Raw genomic sequence first — 19,261 nt, 5'->3', positions numbered from 1 at the left:
TCTCCATGTATTCACCTAAACACCCCAGCAGCTCTCAAGCTCCGATTGAGAAATATTTAAGCATGACGTCTCAATACTCACAATATAAAAGTCCACTTCATAAAGAGTGCATCCAAAGCCTGACCATTGGCGTGCAATTGTGAGGTAGGCAGCCATACTGTCTCTCCGACTGTAGCCAGACAGATCTTTCCAACGCTCCAAGATGGATGCCATGACAGCAGCGGCCTCCTCCTTCAGCCGACTCCGCAGCCGCATGTCCTGCTCCACCTTCTGCTTGTGCGCCGCTGTAGCTGTGTGGCTCCACAGCGTCCCAGCTAGGAGGCCCGTTGGAAAGCGCTGTGTTGTGGGACAGCCCTGAGCCGCCACCTGACAAGGAGGTGCTGCCTGCGAGGCCGAGATGGACATGAGAACCCGAGTCTCAAGCATATGACCTGGGAACAGCTCGTCCAAAGGTGGGCAGGGAGCGTGTGTGCTGAAGTCACCCATCAGGCATTGAAGCCTCAGGGCAGCTAACGCCTGCAGGTCCTCCTCACAGGCGGGCAGCTGACCACGCATCACCATCTCATGGCACTGCAGCACAAAAGACCAGGACAGAGACAGAGAAGAACAAGAAGGTACCGTTTGTCAGTAATAACCTCAGTTGTATCATCAATTCATTTTACCTCACCCTGTTATATATGTCTCATAACTTTTTTATAGGAGTTCTAGGAAAATGCTAGAATGGAGCTAGTCATAGCTGACTTTTGCCCCTTGTGCAATCCAGCCAGTACTCTTAGTCATGCTTTTAATGCAGCACATTTTTATTACAATCACCACGCATTAGATTACTGGCTGTGACTACAGATTGTTCTGTAAAAAAACCCACAAATAATCCAATGAAATAGAAGGAATGAATCACTGCAGGTCAATAAATTATTTCTCATTATCAACACTTTAATGGCCACTCATGGCAAAGACCGTCTCGGGAGAATACTGTCCTTTGTCGACAAAGGACAAAGGACGTGTTGTACTTCCTTACCTGCTCAAAGAGGAACAAATACTCTATGCTGTCCACTGGTATGCTGTCAGCATCCAACAAGCAGTAGAGCTTGAAACACAGTTTCCACTGGGATTTAGACTCCGACTCTTTGGTGGTGAAGCTGCACAGAGGAGGGACGCAAAGGGTTAAAAGTTGGTCAGGCAAAGATTATCCAATATAAAAAGCCATATAAAAAAATCTTAAGCCTTCCTGTTAATATGTTACAAGATAGTGCCTCTTGAATGTGTAATATTGTCGTTCAGTAACCTGGGGGTTTCATGTTTACTCTATCAATCAACACTGCAACAACAGAGGCGCCCACGCTTGTTAAGAAAACAGAGTTCCATTTTATTCCAAATGGACACCTAATTGTTTCATTCGAGACTCTGGCTTGAAGAAATAAATGACATCAGCTTCACCTTTGTTATCTAGCGGCTGGTTGGTTTTGCTGATAGACATACTGACACAAGTCCAGTTTCCCAGCAGGGTGTCATGTTTGGCCACCTAGACCAAGCAAGGTCACCAGATATCAAGGATACTGGATTACATCAAGCGTAGAAGTAGAACTAGACAAGATAACATACACAGTCTGCCACTGCTGTCAGTGCTACTCTAACTGGTGGCAAGTGGTTCAGATATCTAGGAGACTTTTTTTTTTTGCTTTGATAGCATGCCTGACTGCATATCTTTTATTGTGTCTGACTTCCTTACACTGTCTGCTCTGTTTTACAGGAAAAAGTGTGAATCACTTTTTGAACCTGGTCAGGATGTCAGCGATCAGAGCGCTCCCTGCGACCGGCTGCTCCCACAGTGCATTCTGCTCATACAGTGCAAACGTGTTTTTACTCTCGTGTAGACCCAGCTTCTCTTGCATCCTTCGAACAACCTGATGAGGGGAAGGGTAGTGGGTTAAAAAAAAAAAAAAAAAAAAAAAAAAAGATAGATGGCCACAAAAATGATTAGACTCAAAAGAAAAACGTTAGAAGTTTAGTTTCAGTGATTTTCAGTGCTTTGTAGAGTTACACTAGCTTCCATTTTGAACTGGAACATGTGAGAGAAGCTGAAAGACAACAAAGTTGAGTGGCCAAGCGGGATACAAAAAGACGCTCCCAAACCTCATTGGCAGTAGTGTGCGAGCTGATGTAGAGCTGGCAGGACCCAGGGCCAGGATAGTGCACAGTGCACAGCATCTCCTGTCGGTTCATCAACATCTGGATCTCCTCCCAGGATGGCACGCACTCCCGACACTTAGTCTTCTCCAAAGCCTCGCTGATGAATGACGCATAGTTATCCATCTCAGACTCAGGAGTTTGGCTCTGGATCCTACAGGAAACGGCAAGAGTGTGAGAAAATGACATTAGCAAGTATGCGTGTGTGCTCGCCTGTTAAAGCATTAAATACGCCATTTAAACAAAAAAAAAATTCCCAATACTAAAAAGAGAGAATTTGTTCATGTTAACTGACTCATAATCTGCCAGTGTAATGCTGCGATCATGGACTTTGCGTCATCCTTTTGATTCAGCTCCATTCTTTATTTTCTTTGGGTTGGCAATGCTAAAAAGTCAATGAGGCGAGGAATGACAAATGCTCTCACTTTAGCTGTTAAGGACTTAAAAGACTCAACATCCCTCAATCCTTCAAAGAAAAGGAAAATGGCAAAGAAAACATGTTTGACTTTGGGTAGCGCATGAAACAGGAAAAGGTGTTTCCGCTCCTGTGAACCAGAGTGACCTGCCACTTCCTCCCAGTGGAGTGTCCAGGGGTGATGAGTGAGTGTGTGTATGTGGAGCTTATCAACGAAAAAGAGGGGACACAAAGGCAAAAGACAACACACTTCAACTAGAGCCTGTAGTCTCACTTTGTGTGTGTGTGTGTGTGTGTGTGTGTGTGTGTGTGTGTGTGTGTGTGTGTGTGTGTGTGTGTGTGTGTGTGTGTGTGTGTGAGAGAAAGGTGTGAAATACAGCCTGACGGAGTTATGGCCTCAGCCCTGTGTAAAAATCACAGACATACAAACAGGAAGGAAGCAATTACACGCAAATGTTCATGTTAAAATATAAAACGCAAAGGAAAGAGAGACACAGACACATCAAAGCTTACTTATTTACTCCAATGTCTTGCAACCTCATAACCAAATGGCCACAGGGTGGGATTTGTCCTGCTGAAACATAATCAGGAATGTTCCGCTGAATCTCTGATTCTTCCTATACTCTCCTCTCTTTGGCTCTTTCTGTCATTTCCTGCTTACTTGCCCCCTCCTTCTCCTCTGCTTTCTCTCTTCTGGCCTTTTCTCTGACAGCAGACATTCCCTGGGGGGTTCTCAGGGCACTGGGGGAGTGAGGGAGGAGTGTTTTTGGGCCCACTGCCCAGCTCCAGTCTTAGCTCTGCCCAGCTGCAGCCTTAGTGCTGATCCACTGAGAGAGAAAGTGCGTGAGAGCGACAGCGAGACGTATCAAAACACAGAGCCAGCGAGTTCCACAGTGTTATTATGAATTGCCATTGCATGCAACTGTTCCATTAGCAAGAGGGCGATTCCCAGTACAGAAATATAGATAGAAAACTGTAGTGGTTTGATGGCATGGCGTTAGACAGAAAATCTAGAGCAGGGGATTAGCACTGCTAACAACTTAGATTACTATGCTTGACAGAGGGGCTAATTCAGACCTGCAAATCCAGCCCTCAAACACTGAATCTGTCTGGTGGAACATGTTAACGATGTGAAGGCATATCAGCTACTATATCTAAACTGGTGGATAAGGACGGTGGCGCCTGCTTCTCGTCCGATGTGGAGACTCAACACTCTCACTGCTACTTCTCATCACTACTGGTTCACCATCTCCCAGCTAAACCTCTTCTCCATCGCAGGCTCCAATAACAATTACCCCTTGGTCTAAAGTCACATTCTTTCTGCCTCAACTCACTCTCAACTAAAATCATTTTAAAGCAGAAAAAAAACCAACATAAAATCTTAATGTCAACTGACAACTGCAGCCCATTACCGCAAACTGTCAACACCGGTGGGTATGCTGTAGTGTTTTCCACCTGACTTCCACATGTCAAGTTTCCCTCAAGAAAAAAAAAAAAAAAAAAATCACAGCCAGAAAAAACAAGGAAATCCCATGTTTTCCACTTTGAATTAAGTTTGAGATGTTCTCCAGTCAAGAAGATGAATTTGTTTTGAAGTTAACATGACCGAGTCCTGAATGCTGAACTCATTTGCAAAAGCAAACACAAAATACAAGTTTTATATTTAAAACAGCATTCCTGCTCATATATTAAGATGTATTTTTTTTCCTCCATTCAAGCTAAATAAAGCAAAGCCACTTTAATTGTGTGCGTCTCACCTTTTGAGGTGGAATCGTAAGTATTTGAGCACGGTGGGCCCAGGCAGGAAGGTGCAGCTCATGCAGGTGAGAAGCTGCCAATAACGTAGATGTGCAGCGGTGTATGGGGAAGGTGTGTGGCTGGTCTGCTTCACTAACTGACAGTAGACCTCGTCGCGGAGGGGCCGCAGGTCCAGGCAGGTCTGCAGCACGCCCTGGATGATGGGAACCGGCTCGCGTGCCGACTCCAGCTGCTGCAGGCAGTTGAAGAGCTTCACGGCCTCCTCGCGCACAGAGCCGTAGCCTTTCCCGTTGTGGTCTGAGGAGTGCAGGAGGAGCAAAGAACGATGTCTTATACTCGGATATACTTTTTTACTCTACTTAAACAGAATGTGATTTGTATTTGTAAACATAAACAAGGTGTACAAAAAGAATATGTTTTGATTTGACTTAAGTTTGGAAATTAAAATGAAAGATTCATGCACTGACTTAAAGTTCTTTAGAATGGGGTTATCATTTTATGTTTTCACTGTAACTTCACATTTATTTTTTGGAAATATGTATGACATAAAAAGTGCTTACATGTGTGCTCCATACTGCCATAGGGAAAAGGCAACAGAGGTGCATACAGGGGGCCCTGGGTGTACTTCAGGATGGGGTTGTGTTGGTAGATGTGCTCCACCACCTCGGGGTTAAACTTATTCTCCTGCATACACAAGCAAGAAAAATTAGAATAACATCAATAAACACTGAAACACAAATGTAATATCCCTTCTGTAAGCCTTGAGTCAACCTGAGGAGGTCAGTGAGTGCATTAATTGAGTGCGTGCGTTTGTCTGTCTGGGGTGACCGAGGTCGAATTGACCAGGGTCACAAATTCAGCTCTGGCAACTTTCAAAGCAGCATGGAGGTTAAGTGATGACCCAGCAAACCTCACTAGCATGACTGACATGTTATATTTTATCCACCAGTGTCAATGAGTTTACTGTGCGTGCGTGTCTGTCTTTCAGTGCCTATGTGGATAGATGCCTTCCAGCAGTACAGATGGCTTCTATGCGATTGCCCTCTAGCACCTGTTGCTCATTAGTAACATTGCCACTGCTCTGGCCCTCTGACTCTGCAGCTCCTCCAAACCTGCCACCCCTTCTCTCTGGATACAAGACAAGCCAGCTTTCCATTTCCTTAGTGGGGCAAGGTTGAAACATTATTCTGCAGTGTTTGGTGCACCTTAGTAACAGTCTTGTCTGCTGGTACTGTGGACAACTTCAATCAGATACAACGTCCCAGATTATATCGATACAGCTTAGATCCGAAATCGGTCTCACTTGCATCACAATTTTGAAATGTTGGGAAATAGGCGTCAGTCTGGCCTAAAGCTGAAAGAGATGCCACTTGCACATCAACATTGTAAATGCAAAACTTCAGCTATTGGACTGGCCAGGAGCAAATTGGTAACCTGAATGATAATTTTTTCTCATCACCAAAAATCCAACTATGAAGATACAAAAGGCAAAACAGTATTGTGTATTCAAAGCAACACTATCTTGCTTTGCTTATTTACCATGTTTTCTTAAAGAAAAATGTAAAAGAAACCGGCCACAAAAAGGCTTCAACTAAAAGGTTGATTCAACAAGTTTTGAAGGCAGTAGGTGATTACTGTGTTCAACAAAGCCAAGCTAACCGTTGGCTCCTTTTTCTTGTATTGTGTATAAATCAGTTGATTAGTTATTGGCAAGTTATAGACTGACCACCTGGACTGATGTCCTGTTTCCAAAAGGTCAAGGACTTAAAAAAAAAAAAAAAAAAAAAAAAAAAAAAAACTGTCAGGGGACCGGATGACTCATTCCCCACAGTCTATTACGGTTAAATTCACACCCTTAACTGCTAGTTGTTCCTTGTTAGACTCAACTGGTTTGACAGACCATCAAACTGTTTGACACCTGGCAAGATTATTTTGTATTCTTGTGAGTATTTTGCTACCTTACAAGCTAATTTAGCTCGTGCAAATTTGGGTGACAGTTTTGAGGTATTCATTTAACTTTTTTTCCCCCCCCTCTATTTTGGCTTACCTGAAATATCCTTTGACTGTTTGTGCTTCATGTATTTTTTTCAACTCTTTAGATCATTTTTATGGAGAGGATCTGAATCTAGACTTTAAAGATAAGTAAGCCTCCAGTCCACGATCAGCTGTCTCACTTCATTCTCTCTTTGATTTATACAAAGGCCATCACGGTTGAGAGGGGGAAATATTTTGCTTATATGAAAAAGTGTGCCTGTGTCAAAAAGTGAAAGAATTACAGTGACAGAAGATTAGAAAAATGAGTTTTCTTATGAGAAACCCAAATAAATGAATGAAGCGCATTTTCAAAGCAGGCTTTCTCTGTTCCGCCAGAATTTAAGCTTGGCCCCTCTTGGCAAAGCAGACGGGGGTGAAAGGAGGCAAGCAGATTAACCACTTTTTTAGAGATTAGAGACTCTCGTTGGGAGATTACTAAAACAGGAGGCCAGGCAAAGGACTGCTTATCAGGTTTTGCTGCTTCTTGCCGAGCCCTCTTCGACCTCCTCTGCCAAAAACTGCCCCCGTCTTCACCCCAGGGTCGGACTGATGCAAGACAAGCCATCCGTCTGCTCAATGAGATTCCGGCACGCCGTGTTCTCTAGCAACTCCTGGTCTAAAAATATGGCTATCCCTTTCAAACACTCTCTGCACGTGGGGAGGTTTAGGAAAAGGCATCTTTTCAAAAGCAGCGACTGTTCTGAGCATTAAATGAAAGGAAATAACTTAATTTCGACCTTGCTGTTTTTATGTTCTGTCCAGTGTGATAGAATAAGATGAGGTCATTCAAAAGAGAAATGCTAGCAGAATAAACTTTGGACTCCCCGCCCTGTGAGGTTGTGTGGTTTCCATGGTAATAGAGTGAGGGAATGATATGTAGTCTGACGGCTGTTTGCGTTTGGTGGATCTTATCACAGGCAGCAACTGTGTGTATACGTTTGCTTGTGTTATGTGCCCCACCTCGATGTCTCGTATCAGAAGCTGTGTTGGCGTTTCCACTGGGGATTTGGTATCAATGATTTTCTGGATGGCACAAGCCCAGTGTACAGCTTCGTTGAAGTGCTTTGTGTACAGCCTGTAGCAGTGTTTCCGTCCATAAACTGTAATGCTCCAGTAACCTGGAAAACAAAACAAAACATTGAGGTCGGCACAAGTAGTTGCACCTGATTTAAGGTAACAGGAAAAGAGTACTGCAAAATGTCCCTGCAGAGGACACCCAGCATATCAGCCACAACTCCCTTTCTCTGGCTCCGTTTCTCGATTTCACTGAGGATCAGAGGTCAGCTTGAGAGGAACCTCAAGCCACACCAAACCCAAACAAGAACAGTTATTCTGCAGATGTGTTAGGGCACAAGTGTTTGACCCCCTCCCCAACGAGTCTCCTCTAGGACAACATACAATAAAAGTGAAAGAAAGGCATGCTTCCTCCTTGTGCAGAGGAAGTATTAGACATACCCCAGGCGGCCTGGCTTGATCTGCAGCCCCACGGCTGTTATCACGCTTTCCTGCTACGTGACTTGGCACCACATTATTCTTTGTTTAAGTTCTTGGAGAAGTACAAATCCAAAACTAAGAACCTTTATTACAGATAATACAACATGATGGTATTACCTTTCTTCATTTCGATTGTTTGGAGCTCTTAAATCAAAACTATTGTAAAGGCCTGCCCTTTTAGGGAAGTGGTAGATCTTAGTAACTACCAGAAAATACGCAGAGGAAGTAAAGATTTCATGCAATTCATACGTGACAAATTTCTCAGTGGCTTAGGGGGAACACAAAACTATTCAGTAGTGAAACGACCAAGGGAGCTTGTGACAAAGCCACTGCTGAAAGCACACTTCTGTCCAGAAAAGTCCCTTAGTATATTGAGTTAGTAAGAACTATGTTTGGGTTTGGATTTATTCAACAGTTTGGGCATTTTAAGTGGTTTGGTGAAGTCAGCAGGACATAATCCCCTCCATTGATGGACAGGCAGACAGACAGAAAGAATGTTTGAGAAAGGCAGAGACTCAGATTAATTTATTCCTGTGTCTTTTCCACACACAGCAAAGACTTTCCTTTTGAATCTTTAACTCTTTTGTTTCATTCCTCCAAAAAAAGGGAAGGGAGATGCCCAGGCTTATTACTCTGATGAGAGGTTTCTAGATCAACCATGAGCTGTGTTTTTGGACAAAACGTACCTGGGACTTCCCGAACTTACTCAGAATTGTAGCACACATGGAGAGTAAAAGGGGACTAAACGCATCACTTACCGATAAAACAAAACAAAACAAAAACAAAAAAACAGTGCAAGTTCTTGGGAATTTCAAAATAAATGTCTATGGTCACTATACCAGATTGGGAATTAATGCAAGTCTGACTGGAATTTACAGAGATTACAGGAAAGGATACATAACTGTGTCTACTGTACTTTACCCCTGATAATGTGCGTGCGTTTGCTTTGCTTACCTGTTTCCTTGTACGTTTGCTTGTCTGGCCAAATGACAGAGCAGAGGTTGGTGAGAACCAGTGTGCCCAGTCTACGGGCACCTTTCTCTGGTCCGCTGTAGTAGTCAAGGGAGTCCTGGCTCAGCACAAACCAGTAACGACGCTGCTTGATCCAGCTGCCTCGCACCTCCCTTAAAAGCCAACCTTTAAATAGGATACACACCAGCATCATATGACAACTTAACTTTAAAATGAAGTAACATATGACACATGTCAACTGCTTAGACTCAAATCTGTTTTTGTATTCAATAGTAAATAAAAATATCTTTGTGATTTCGATCAATAAAGCAAGTTGTCAACTTGAAGCACTAAACACTCATTTCTCACCCTTTCCTCATCACAGACTTTGGCTACAAAACAGTGAGTATCCAAGTATCCAATACAGTCTCCAGCATAGCCCTTTCTTTATTCAACAATGTAAAGCCAAAGTTGTGACTATCTATTGTATCCTAATAACTGATGGACAGACTCACATTGGAGCAACTTTGCTAGCACCATGTTGCTAAAGTGCCAATACTCTCTTGCACCTACATACCAAAACAAGAATCTCTCTAGGCAGCAGATGGGCAAATCATGGAGCTATTAAACTAGAACAGCCAAACCATGTTTTCACCGAGAATAATCCCCAAGGCATGTAATTGTCCTAAAGTATGTTGCAGTCTGTGTGTGCCTACCTTGTTGGGGTAAATACTAGGGGATAAAAATACCGTCAGTTAATAGCACAGGCATTAAGTGCTGCATGCTGCCAACGAAATGACCACTTTTGAGCTTGACAGAGTGAGAAAAGAAGACAGAGAGTTACTGCGACAGAGAGATGAAGAGGGTAAAACAGACATGCTTGTAGGCATGCATTCTCAACTTGCCAGGCCTGTCTCTATAATGCGAGACTGTTGTGCTCCTAAAGTTCTGAGGGTTTGGAAAGATTGCGACAGCCCAGATCCACTGTTCCTAAACAGTGAACTTTTCCCCCCTCAGCTATGTGTGCAAATTGTTCCTAATAAGTATTTAATCTCAGAGTAGATAAATAAGCTAGTTTGGCAGAGCACTATCCAAATGCCTCCTGTACACAAACAGACAGAGGACAATTGATGAGTTCTGGTGGTAAAGGGGGGGGGGGGTCAAAGTTTGTTCAGAGAGCCAGAGAGAAACTGCAGAGTTATTGCAGGCCACCTGGAGAGACATTTGAAGGAACAATTAGGTAACATACATTCAGACTCACACCCAGTGAAAACGGTAATGACGCCACGACAGCATCACAACTTCCTCTGCGGTTAGCAAGCTGCGTGCCACCTGACAGCCAGCACTCATTTCACCCGCATCTTTCTTCCCCCCTGCTCTCACTCTCTTCCTATTTACCTTCATCTGCCAAATTTCACTTCTTTCCCTGCTTGTAACCCTGCCTCAGAGGTTTTCCCAGGGAGCGCAAGGACCCCACTGCTTTGCTGCTACTCAAAAATAAAAATAAAGTGAGAGGAGTAGACGAAAGCTAAGCCTCTCAGGCTACGTTTCCTTTTATACCTCTATATGATGTAAGTGGCAGTTTAAAACCTACCATAAAGCCCCCAATATAGCCCAAAGTAAAAACCCAGGAGGTACTTAACACCACATCAGAGGGGGTCAGCATCAAAACCCAATGTGAAATGGATAAATAAAAATCATGAGGTAAGTAGGGCTGAGCTTTCTGACTGGATGTGGGACAGCGGAGGTAGACAGGGTGTCTGGGAGAGAACATCGAGAGAAGGACAAGACTGCCACCCTGACGCCTCTGTCACAGACACAGGATGTCCCACAAATGCTCTTTTGGGGTACTTCAAGCAGTGTGATAAGAAAAGGCGAAGAAGGATGGAGTCAGAAAGAAAAAGAAAGAGCAGTAGAATCCCCAGACCCCCTGTGTACCCCTCCCATGGTTTTCCATCTGGATCCCATCGCTGTAGCCTACTAATGTGTCCCCTGGGGGGCCATGGCTCGCCCTTAATTTGTTTCATTTGTGACCCTTAACCCCTCAGTGCCCTGCCCCCTCAAACATGGATTGAGAAAACAATCTCTGTGAATTTCTATCTTTTCCTGCTAAGCCTCTTATAACTCTCTGAATACAGAATGCTGTACCTTGTATTTACCACAGAATAATTATACAAGGAAAAATTATATATATCAAAAATATAAGTACACCTCATTTCATATTTCATATCTTTAATTCATTTATGGATATACTTGAAAAAGGAATTAACTGTACTTTTTTTTTTTCAAAACTCATATCACTATGATGAGAGCGCCATTATACACAGGGAAACGTTTTGTTTCACTGAACGCTAAACTCTGCAGTACGCTAAAAACCAAAGCTAAAGAAGCTGGGTAGGGCTCTAAAGCTTTGCAACAACAGTTTCCAAATCCAAGGTGATGTCAAAAGATCATCATGTGTGACAATTTTTGACGCTGGCTGGTGCATGTTTTTTTCCCCCTCTTTTTTTTTTTTTTTTTTTTTTACTGTATAAATGGCAGAAAGAAATAGCCCCTGCTACTTTAAAAACATTACAGGCTATAAACTGAACCTGCAGTTTAGGTCAATACAATAAATTCACTGAACTGTTTCCCCTTTAGGCTTAGACATATCCAGACAGTTTACTGGAGCATGCCAAGCTGTACATCACGTGAGGAGTAATTTTAACTGTAAATCAACAAAGGTATGTCAATAAACCAATGTCAACATCTCTTTCTGTCTACACTCTCACGGCTTTTACAATTCAACCTCACATCATCAGTCTATATCTGCAAAGTCAGTGGCCTATTTAAGATACTGGAGCAATATTCACCCCATGTAGCCTCAGGATGTTCTGCTGTAAAAAAAAAGAGAAAAAAAGGATCCCGATGGAAGCTGTCTTCAACACACATTCTTACGAGAAAGCGATTATCTAACACCCTAAGGTGTCCTTCAGTTGTGTTGCACATGCAGTGAATAATGGTGGTGCTGCAGAAGCTGAAGTTTAAAAGAAAGAAACTCTTGTCTTCTAGTAGTAGATACAAGGAGAGCAGTGAGCAAGGAGCCCTAGCCAGGGGTACATGGCAACTGCTGTCAGAATTAGGCAATCTGACTGTCGCCATTCCAAACAGGACACAACATATCTAAGCGCTGGCATTTTACTGCTCCCTTTCGGTCGGCCAAAAAGAGAAAAGAGAAAACAAATTTGCACAGAAATATCTCATGAGATCATTCCTCAAAAGCATTAGACATGCTAGACAGGGCTCCTCATGCCAGTAGCTACAGGAGGAGGGATGCGAGGTTGGAGAGGGGGGCTGCTGTGGGCCACATGTTGTCAGGAAAGGGTTGGATGCAGAGCGATAGCACAGCGTGGAGCTGCGACAGGAGACAATCAGGCTGATGAAAACTATGTACTTTACTTAATGACAAGAACAGCATGACCTAGCACAGCAAGTAGCTCATTCAGTTGATAAACTACTGACCATTATCCAGTATCGTTTTATTTTGAGGTAGGTTCAGTCAGTGATCATTTCGTCTTGTAAAATACTAACAAATGTTTATCACAATTCTCAGGAAGCCATGGTGAAGTTTTCAAATTGCTCTTGTTGGCCAGCCAACAGTTCAAAGTGGAAAGTTGGCATCATTGTAAAACAAAGAGAATGTGAATGTTAGGAAGTTTTGCTTATAAATACAAGTAATAATCCATATTCCATTTACCGAATCACTCTTATGTCATCACTCTTATGATTGTAGCAGGTAAATGCACACGATTTAAGGAAGATTTGAGTAACTGTGATAATCTTGGTGTGTGATCTGTTGTGAAAGTCAGACTCACCTTTCACCAAGAGTTCAGGCTCCTCCTCCATCCCAATCTTATTCTTCTCAATGATCAGGCTCTTCATCTCATCAGGAGACTGAGAAACTGTGTGCCTGTGTGGAAGAGCAGAAAGAGAATGTAAATAACCCCGATTCCCTCTTCCAGTAAATTCTCCCTCCCCATTGGATAGCTACTGTAATTGGCTCATAGAAACACTGTTGGCTTTGACTCTCATCACTATGCAACTCTTAGCCAACTACCACCCTCTCTTAAGTGGGGGTCACTCACGGGGGTTTGGAAGAAGTGCCACAAATATCTGCCCTCCAGCGTTTAGCCACTTTCCCTCCCTAGCAGCATGCAAGCCCGCAAACACGCACAGATGCATACCACGCCACTGTGGACAGCTCGTCTCTCTTTTATCACTTTGGCTGGCAAGCCGAGCAGGCGACTGAAAATAAACGTGACAGGGCGACGCCGGCCTGACTCCCAGCCAGCCAGCTCACGTTGGTCAGGGGAAAGCAGAAGGTTCAAGAGGTCAGCGTCTTGGATAGTTAAAACCATAAACATCAAAAACATCTGTAAATCTGCTGAAGTGCTGTTCTTTCCTTCTCTCGTTAATGTCCCGCCATCAATAAGCTATTGCAGCTACTTCCAAATGCAGTGGCAGTTGAGCATCTGGTCAAGCAATAATCGAGGACAAATTCATAATGTTATCTCGGGCCAAGGCCAATTTCCAGTCTAATAGATTGTTTAGAGGTTTTATCTCTCCTCGTTTATTTATCTAATTACTCGTGTATTTTCTCCATTTCCTGGCTCTAAATAGCATGTGAGGTATATAGTCAAAACCCTCCTTCCTTCCTGTCCTTCCACTCCTCCTGGGATCACTGCTGCAGAAATTAATCAAGCCCCAACTCCCAGGGTTACTGGTCTATAGTTTGTTTATGCCTTCATCAGCTGATTTATGTAGTTATTGATCTGATAATTCCAGAAGGTTCCTCCTCACGGAAGGCGACACTAATCAATAAGTCTGTATATAGCCTTATCTGCTTTTACTCAGCTTACATGACAGCAGAAACCATTTCCTTTCTTTCCGTGCACTCTGAGCTGATCCTGTGGTTCATCGGATTGACCCCTGTGACACCGCTTCTCAAACAGTGCCTATCATGCATACATGTTAGTGTATTTATCAAGTGTATTTGCAGTTGCTGATTCTAACTGACTGGCATTTCTAATTTAATCTTATATTCAGACAGCGAAACTCTATATGGTGGGCCAATTTTCTGTATGCATGTATAAATTGGTCCAAAGAATCACCAGAATGCATGGGAGAGAGGGATACTCAGGAGTCTGTCATATTATACCAAGTCATGCTGTATAACTAAGCCCACTTGCTTACTAAAGCAGGGAACCTCTGCATGTACAGACCGTACATAAATGCATTAAAATAAACACAGAAATATGAGGACATCACTTATTTTGGCTTGTTAATAACCATTGGAGCCACTCACTCAGACAGGCAGCCAGAACAGGATGCAGACTCAATGTACGTACACATACGAGTATATCAGTTTTGAAGATATTGGATTAATGTGTGCGATTGTTACAATTTTTAAATCTCAATTGAGTGTACACTCCTGTTAGAAGCAAGAAGCCACCACTAGAGATGAAAAACTGATCCATAAATGTACAGTTCCTCAAGTGACCAGTTGAAGCTGAATCCAAGAGAGTCAATCCCCCTCCACTCCCTGGTTAAAATTCTCAAGCAGAAATAAACATGTTTACAACGTGCTACAACAGTTTTGGTCTCAACAGCTAATTTCCCTGCCCATTAGAACTGTGTGTGTGTGTATGTTTGGTAGAGAGAGGAGGGGGGGGGGGGATTATACAACTCGCTCATTTTCAAGCCACTTCTGGATCCAAAAAACAAATGTGCCATATGTAAAACTGAAGGCTTTAAAAAGTGCCTGCATCAATCCTTTTATAAACGGTCTGTAATTATAACCATCCAAAGATTAAACTTCTAGTCAACTGGAAGTTTTAGAGGAATAAAATGATTAGAAATGTGGCACAAAAGCGCTCTTCTATACTAGAAGAATATCAAAGCAAAACTTCAAAAAGATCATGTCTATAGATTTGGAGATTTTTGAGGAATGAGGAATACAGATTCTTTTGCCCAAACAAGCCTGTCCCAACTTTAACTTTAAACAGTTTCAAAGTCAAAATGACTGCATCTTTTGGGCCATGACAAGTAGGGAAGGAAGAGGGATTATAAGGAAAGACAAGTACAACACCAAGCCCCAGTTTTAACCTTTAGCAGCACAGAGTGCCTGACCTCTAAACTAAATATTTTCTCAGCAGTTTGACCATTGTGTCCAAAAAGTTAAACTAATGCCCAGAATCTCTTTTTGAGACCACAGTAGTGTTATGTTGCGACTACTAAAGATCACCAAAGTAGCTCATGTTACAACAAACTGTTCTTGTTATCAAGCCGTCGGTTTTGTAATAGCATGAGGATAAACTGGTTTGTCACTATATCAGTACAGACTATACTGATAAATTATGATAGAATACATTTCCTGATGACAAAATGTTGAAATAACTAAAAACTCTTTTGTGTTACATGAAAATATATGATAATAGACAGAAGACATAAATAAATGAGCACTCAGACGCTTCGTTGTTTTTAAGTTACTGAGCAGGGAAAGTAATTAATCAACACGCACAGCTCAGATTCAAACATGGATGATGGAAAATGTATTTGTGATTGTAAAATTGAAATACATAAAAACAATCAGGAGGCATTCTTCAATGATATGATTACTTTGTACTATATAAGTAGTTTGCTTTTTCAAGAGCAATCTGTGGTGCAACAAAATAAAAGATGGCTGGAAAAAAGGAACATGTTTTACAGCTTTAGGCAAATGTTTGAGCATAATTGATGTGGTAGCTTTGGATCTACACAGCTGTCCAGCAGCCCCACAACCCCAACCTTCAACACCCCCCCCCCTCCAATGCTACCACCCCCACATTCCCAGAAGCCTCAGCAAAGGCCGTGACGGTGGGGCCTTTAGTGGGCAACTTCCTGTGGAGTGCAGGAAACAATTTGATATGGGGATTAGACAGCACGAAGAATAGAGCGAGTGCACATCCACAGACAGCACCTCCCTCTCATGCTAAACCTCCCCTCCAGGTGTACCCTTAGCAACAGAGGCATCATTTAATGTCATACTACACATCTGTTGGACTGGAAATGTGTTGAAAATTAGGACATTCCTTCGACTCTGCAGTTTAAGATCAGCACATTGTGTGGGTTTCTTCTAAAAACACCAACATGTTGGTTCTTATACTGCACCATGGATGTGCAAGTGGAAAAGTCCTAGCTGTACAGACACTATACGGCTGGCTGCTCCATAAGTTATGAGGGGATGGTCATGAAGAAAAGAAAAAAAGAATAGAAACAAAAAAAAAAGAGAAGATTTGCAAGATATGCACACAGCCACAGAGAGATCAATCAATCTAAAAGCAGCATCCTGTCCGCTGCACAGAAGTGAAAGGATGTATGGTGTATACTGTTTGGCCAATGAAGCCCAGTAATATAGCAGTATGTAGCCAACAGTCAGGGGAGCGGTTCAATAAATACTTATCCATCTCTGTTAAACTCCATAGTGTTTCCATATGGTTATTCATTTCATGACATCAAATGAAACAGTCACTGCTGTCAGTTTGAGTTTGCTCTACTCTTTCAGTTTCACAGGTACAACTGAAAAAAACTGAATTAACTTCAAATATGAGCGGCAAAGGAAATTCTATGCATGAATAAGTGGTGACAAAACAACATCCAAATATTAACAATACAGCCGAGTAGCATGCAGGAGTTTTTCCATTTACTTCACCCTTCACCCATTTAATAACATTGGTCAACCAAAATTACACACTAATATTACACCAACCCACAAAATGAATCCCATTTTTATAGATTAAAACCGTCAAACATCAATATTATAAACAATCCTTAAAACCCATGCAGACGTAAACAATTAAATCTGGCCGCCCACTGATCATGTTTAGTTGGAAGAAGGTTAACTGGAAATCACATGACGTCACCAAATTACACGCACTGGAGTAAGAGACAAACCTGAATGTTGTCCCATCCTAATAAGTGCAAAGCAGGCGTGTTAGGCAGCCGTCAATCACGTGCTTCTAATTAGCAGATGGTGAGAACCGTGTGGCTGCACAGAAAGACGTGAGATTCAGGAAAACTCAGTGCAACCTTATTAGCAGCAAGTCTACTCATGCTTGTGGCCCTGCTAGTTTAGAGCTCTGATCCTGCTCTTATGCCATGTTAATGTCATGCTTATTAGACAGGAATTATGAGCAACCAAGTCTGATCTAAACAGAAAAAAAGCACTCATGCCAGGATTTTCCTTTTGGCCTGTGGTGCCATTTAGCCCTGTTTTTGCAGCGAGTTTTCAAGTTTGGCGATATTGGTCACTGATATGTGTGCCCTCTCTTGAATATAACTGAGCTTGATGGCACTCACTCTGCTTTGGGCGGTAAAAGTGCCCCAACACATTTTAGAAAACTTAAGATCCGAGAACATCCACAAGCTATTTTCTTATTCACTGAACTAAAACCTTTCAATAATAAAAAAAAAAAAAAAAAAAGGAAGAACGCATCGACTGACACAAAGTTCATGCTCATATTGAGTTTCAACAGCATCGCCAATAACAGTCAGAGAACAGGAACAACACTGGAAATCTAAATGCTTAACTTTACCAACACAGATGAAGAATTGCGTGGGATGGTTGCAGCAAAAGACCGAACAAACAAGTGGTCCAATGTCCACCGAGTTAAGTACCTAGAATCCTTAACTACGATCTTTATTATTATCAGGTTAATATGCGTTATTAATTTAAACTCATATTAGAAAAAAAAGGGCGTGTTGAATGAAAGATCAGCAGTTGGCTTACAGTGGAGGCCATGTTGTGCTCGTGACTTTTCCTCTGATCAGTGAAATGGTTGACCATCTTAATTTGTAGGAAATAATTTATTACAACCAGTTATCTGTAACAAACTTTGTAGATTTTCTTGAGTCACTGAGTCAGGATTTCTGGACAGACATTTCTATTGAGTTATTTTCTAAAAGTGGGCAACCAACACCAATCTAGACTGACAATTAGTACTTCAGGCCAAAAATGACCAATATATACACTTATATTAGTTTCACTCAACATCTGTGAATATGTGAATTATGGGAGGTTTCCTTGCACTTACCATTAGAGAGACATGGAGTGAATGTCTGAGTTATTTAAACTACAGAATTATGGATTTGTTTTAAATCAACAGCATATGAGCTGTTCCAACATACTGCAAATAGGTCATGACAACGAATGAGTAGATTTTTCATGGCGACAATGACAGTGACACACTTAAATCAAGTAGTGTGAGCAGCACAATGGGTTGATTAGTTTGTGACCCTCAGCCTCAGTCTGGTGGTACATGCTAGAGATGAGTAATTGATTTCAATCCAGGGTCTAATTACGATGTTGAGACACTAATTAAAGTTAGAAAAGTGGCGTCCTTGCTCTCGGGCTTCAGTGACCGCAGTGAAAACATGTTCCTGCATACAAAGCAGGTCCTTTCAACACAGAGTTGCAAAATGACCCATGCACAAATGTGTCGCAGCAATTTAATATAAGACCGATAATGTATGTTGACTTAATAGATTTGTCTGATTGATGAAAAGCTAAAAGACAGCAAAAAGCATTAACTCTGATGTCTTGGTGTCCAGCTCCCCTAAAGGCTCATAAACTGCATGACACACGTTTGATACAAACATCCAGGATATATCACATTTTATGAGATAATCCTCATTACAGTGGGTCGAACTGTAGCATTAAATAGTCAAAGAGCCTCTTAGTAGAGATGCATCTCTTTCTCTGTTCAGTCCCTATCTCCTCCCCCACAGTGCACGGACTGGCTGAATGGGCCTCTGGCTGAAACTGGGCTGGTGGGAAAATGGGAATGCGGTGATTAAGATTGGGCCTATATGACCTCCCAGCTAAAAATACACTGTTTAGTCAAGACCACTGCCAAGAAATTCTGGACTAGGCAGAGGGGAGAGGAAAAAAGTCATGTCTTGAGACCAGAGGAGGAGGGGTGTGTGAAAGGAAGTCTAAGTGTGTGACTGAAGAAGTGCGTGTTGTCAGCAGGACTTTTCATGAAACAGAGCAAGTGACGTTTTAGTTTGAATGAAGTCACTCTAACAGTTAAACACTGAGATGAAAATGAAAACCTTCCACATTGTATACATTTTATACTGTAAACAGGGCCAGTTTGCGATGGTTGACAGACAAGGCGACAGACATCCAGACACGCAATTACCAGGGGCTTGGTCTTAAAGTCTTCATGCAAACACCCACTTGTTTCATGAATACACACCCTCTCATATGCACAGACATACATTCACTGGCATGAATTACATTCCTAAACACTGTTCTCTTTCTCTTACATAGTTCACTACAAAAAAGACATTTCAAGCCTTTTACTGTTCAGAGCTGTCAAGGGTGACGGAAGGAGCTAATGA

At 42.2% G+C, this 19,261-nt stretch overlaps 1 protein-coding gene across 2 annotated transcripts in view; it reads right to left on the bottom strand.

The window, feature by feature from the left end:
- Positions 1 to 19,261, bottom strand: part of plekhh3 (pleckstrin homology, MyTH4 and FERM domain containing H3) — a 31,493-nt gene that overhangs the window by 3,504 nt on the left and 8,728 nt on the right. The window contains exons 3-11 of one of the 2 annotated variants that reach the window (XM_075454663.1): positions 12,694 to 12,788; positions 8,843 to 9,025; positions 7,355 to 7,512; positions 4,921 to 5,044; positions 4,360 to 4,657; positions 2,134 to 2,341; positions 1,768 to 1,904; positions 1,019 to 1,139; positions 82 to 570 (exon numbers count right to left, since the gene is read on the bottom strand). In XM_075454663.1, the coding sequence (XP_075310778.1) occupies positions 82 to 570; positions 1,019 to 1,139; positions 1,768 to 1,904; positions 2,134 to 2,341; positions 4,360 to 4,657; positions 4,921 to 5,044; positions 7,355 to 7,512; positions 8,843 to 9,025; positions 12,694 to 12,788 (1,813 nt within the window). The remainder of the gene's footprint in view (positions 1 to 81; positions 571 to 1,018; positions 1,140 to 1,767; positions 1,905 to 2,133; positions 2,342 to 4,359; positions 4,658 to 4,920; positions 5,045 to 7,354; positions 7,513 to 8,842; positions 9,026 to 12,693; positions 12,789 to 19,261) is intronic. The other variant, XM_075454664.1, reaches the window with a different exon arrangement.

The sequence above is a fragment of the Odontesthes bonariensis genome, chromosome 21 (genome assembly GCF_027942865.1).
Source record: "Odontesthes bonariensis isolate fOdoBon6 chromosome 21, fOdoBon6.hap1, whole genome shotgun sequence".
Classification (NCBI taxonomy): Eukaryota; Metazoa; Chordata; class Actinopteri; order Atheriniformes; family Atherinopsidae; genus Odontesthes; species Odontesthes bonariensis.
Note: the sequence above shows the minus strand (reverse complement) of the source record. Positions and strands in the feature narration are given on the sequence as shown.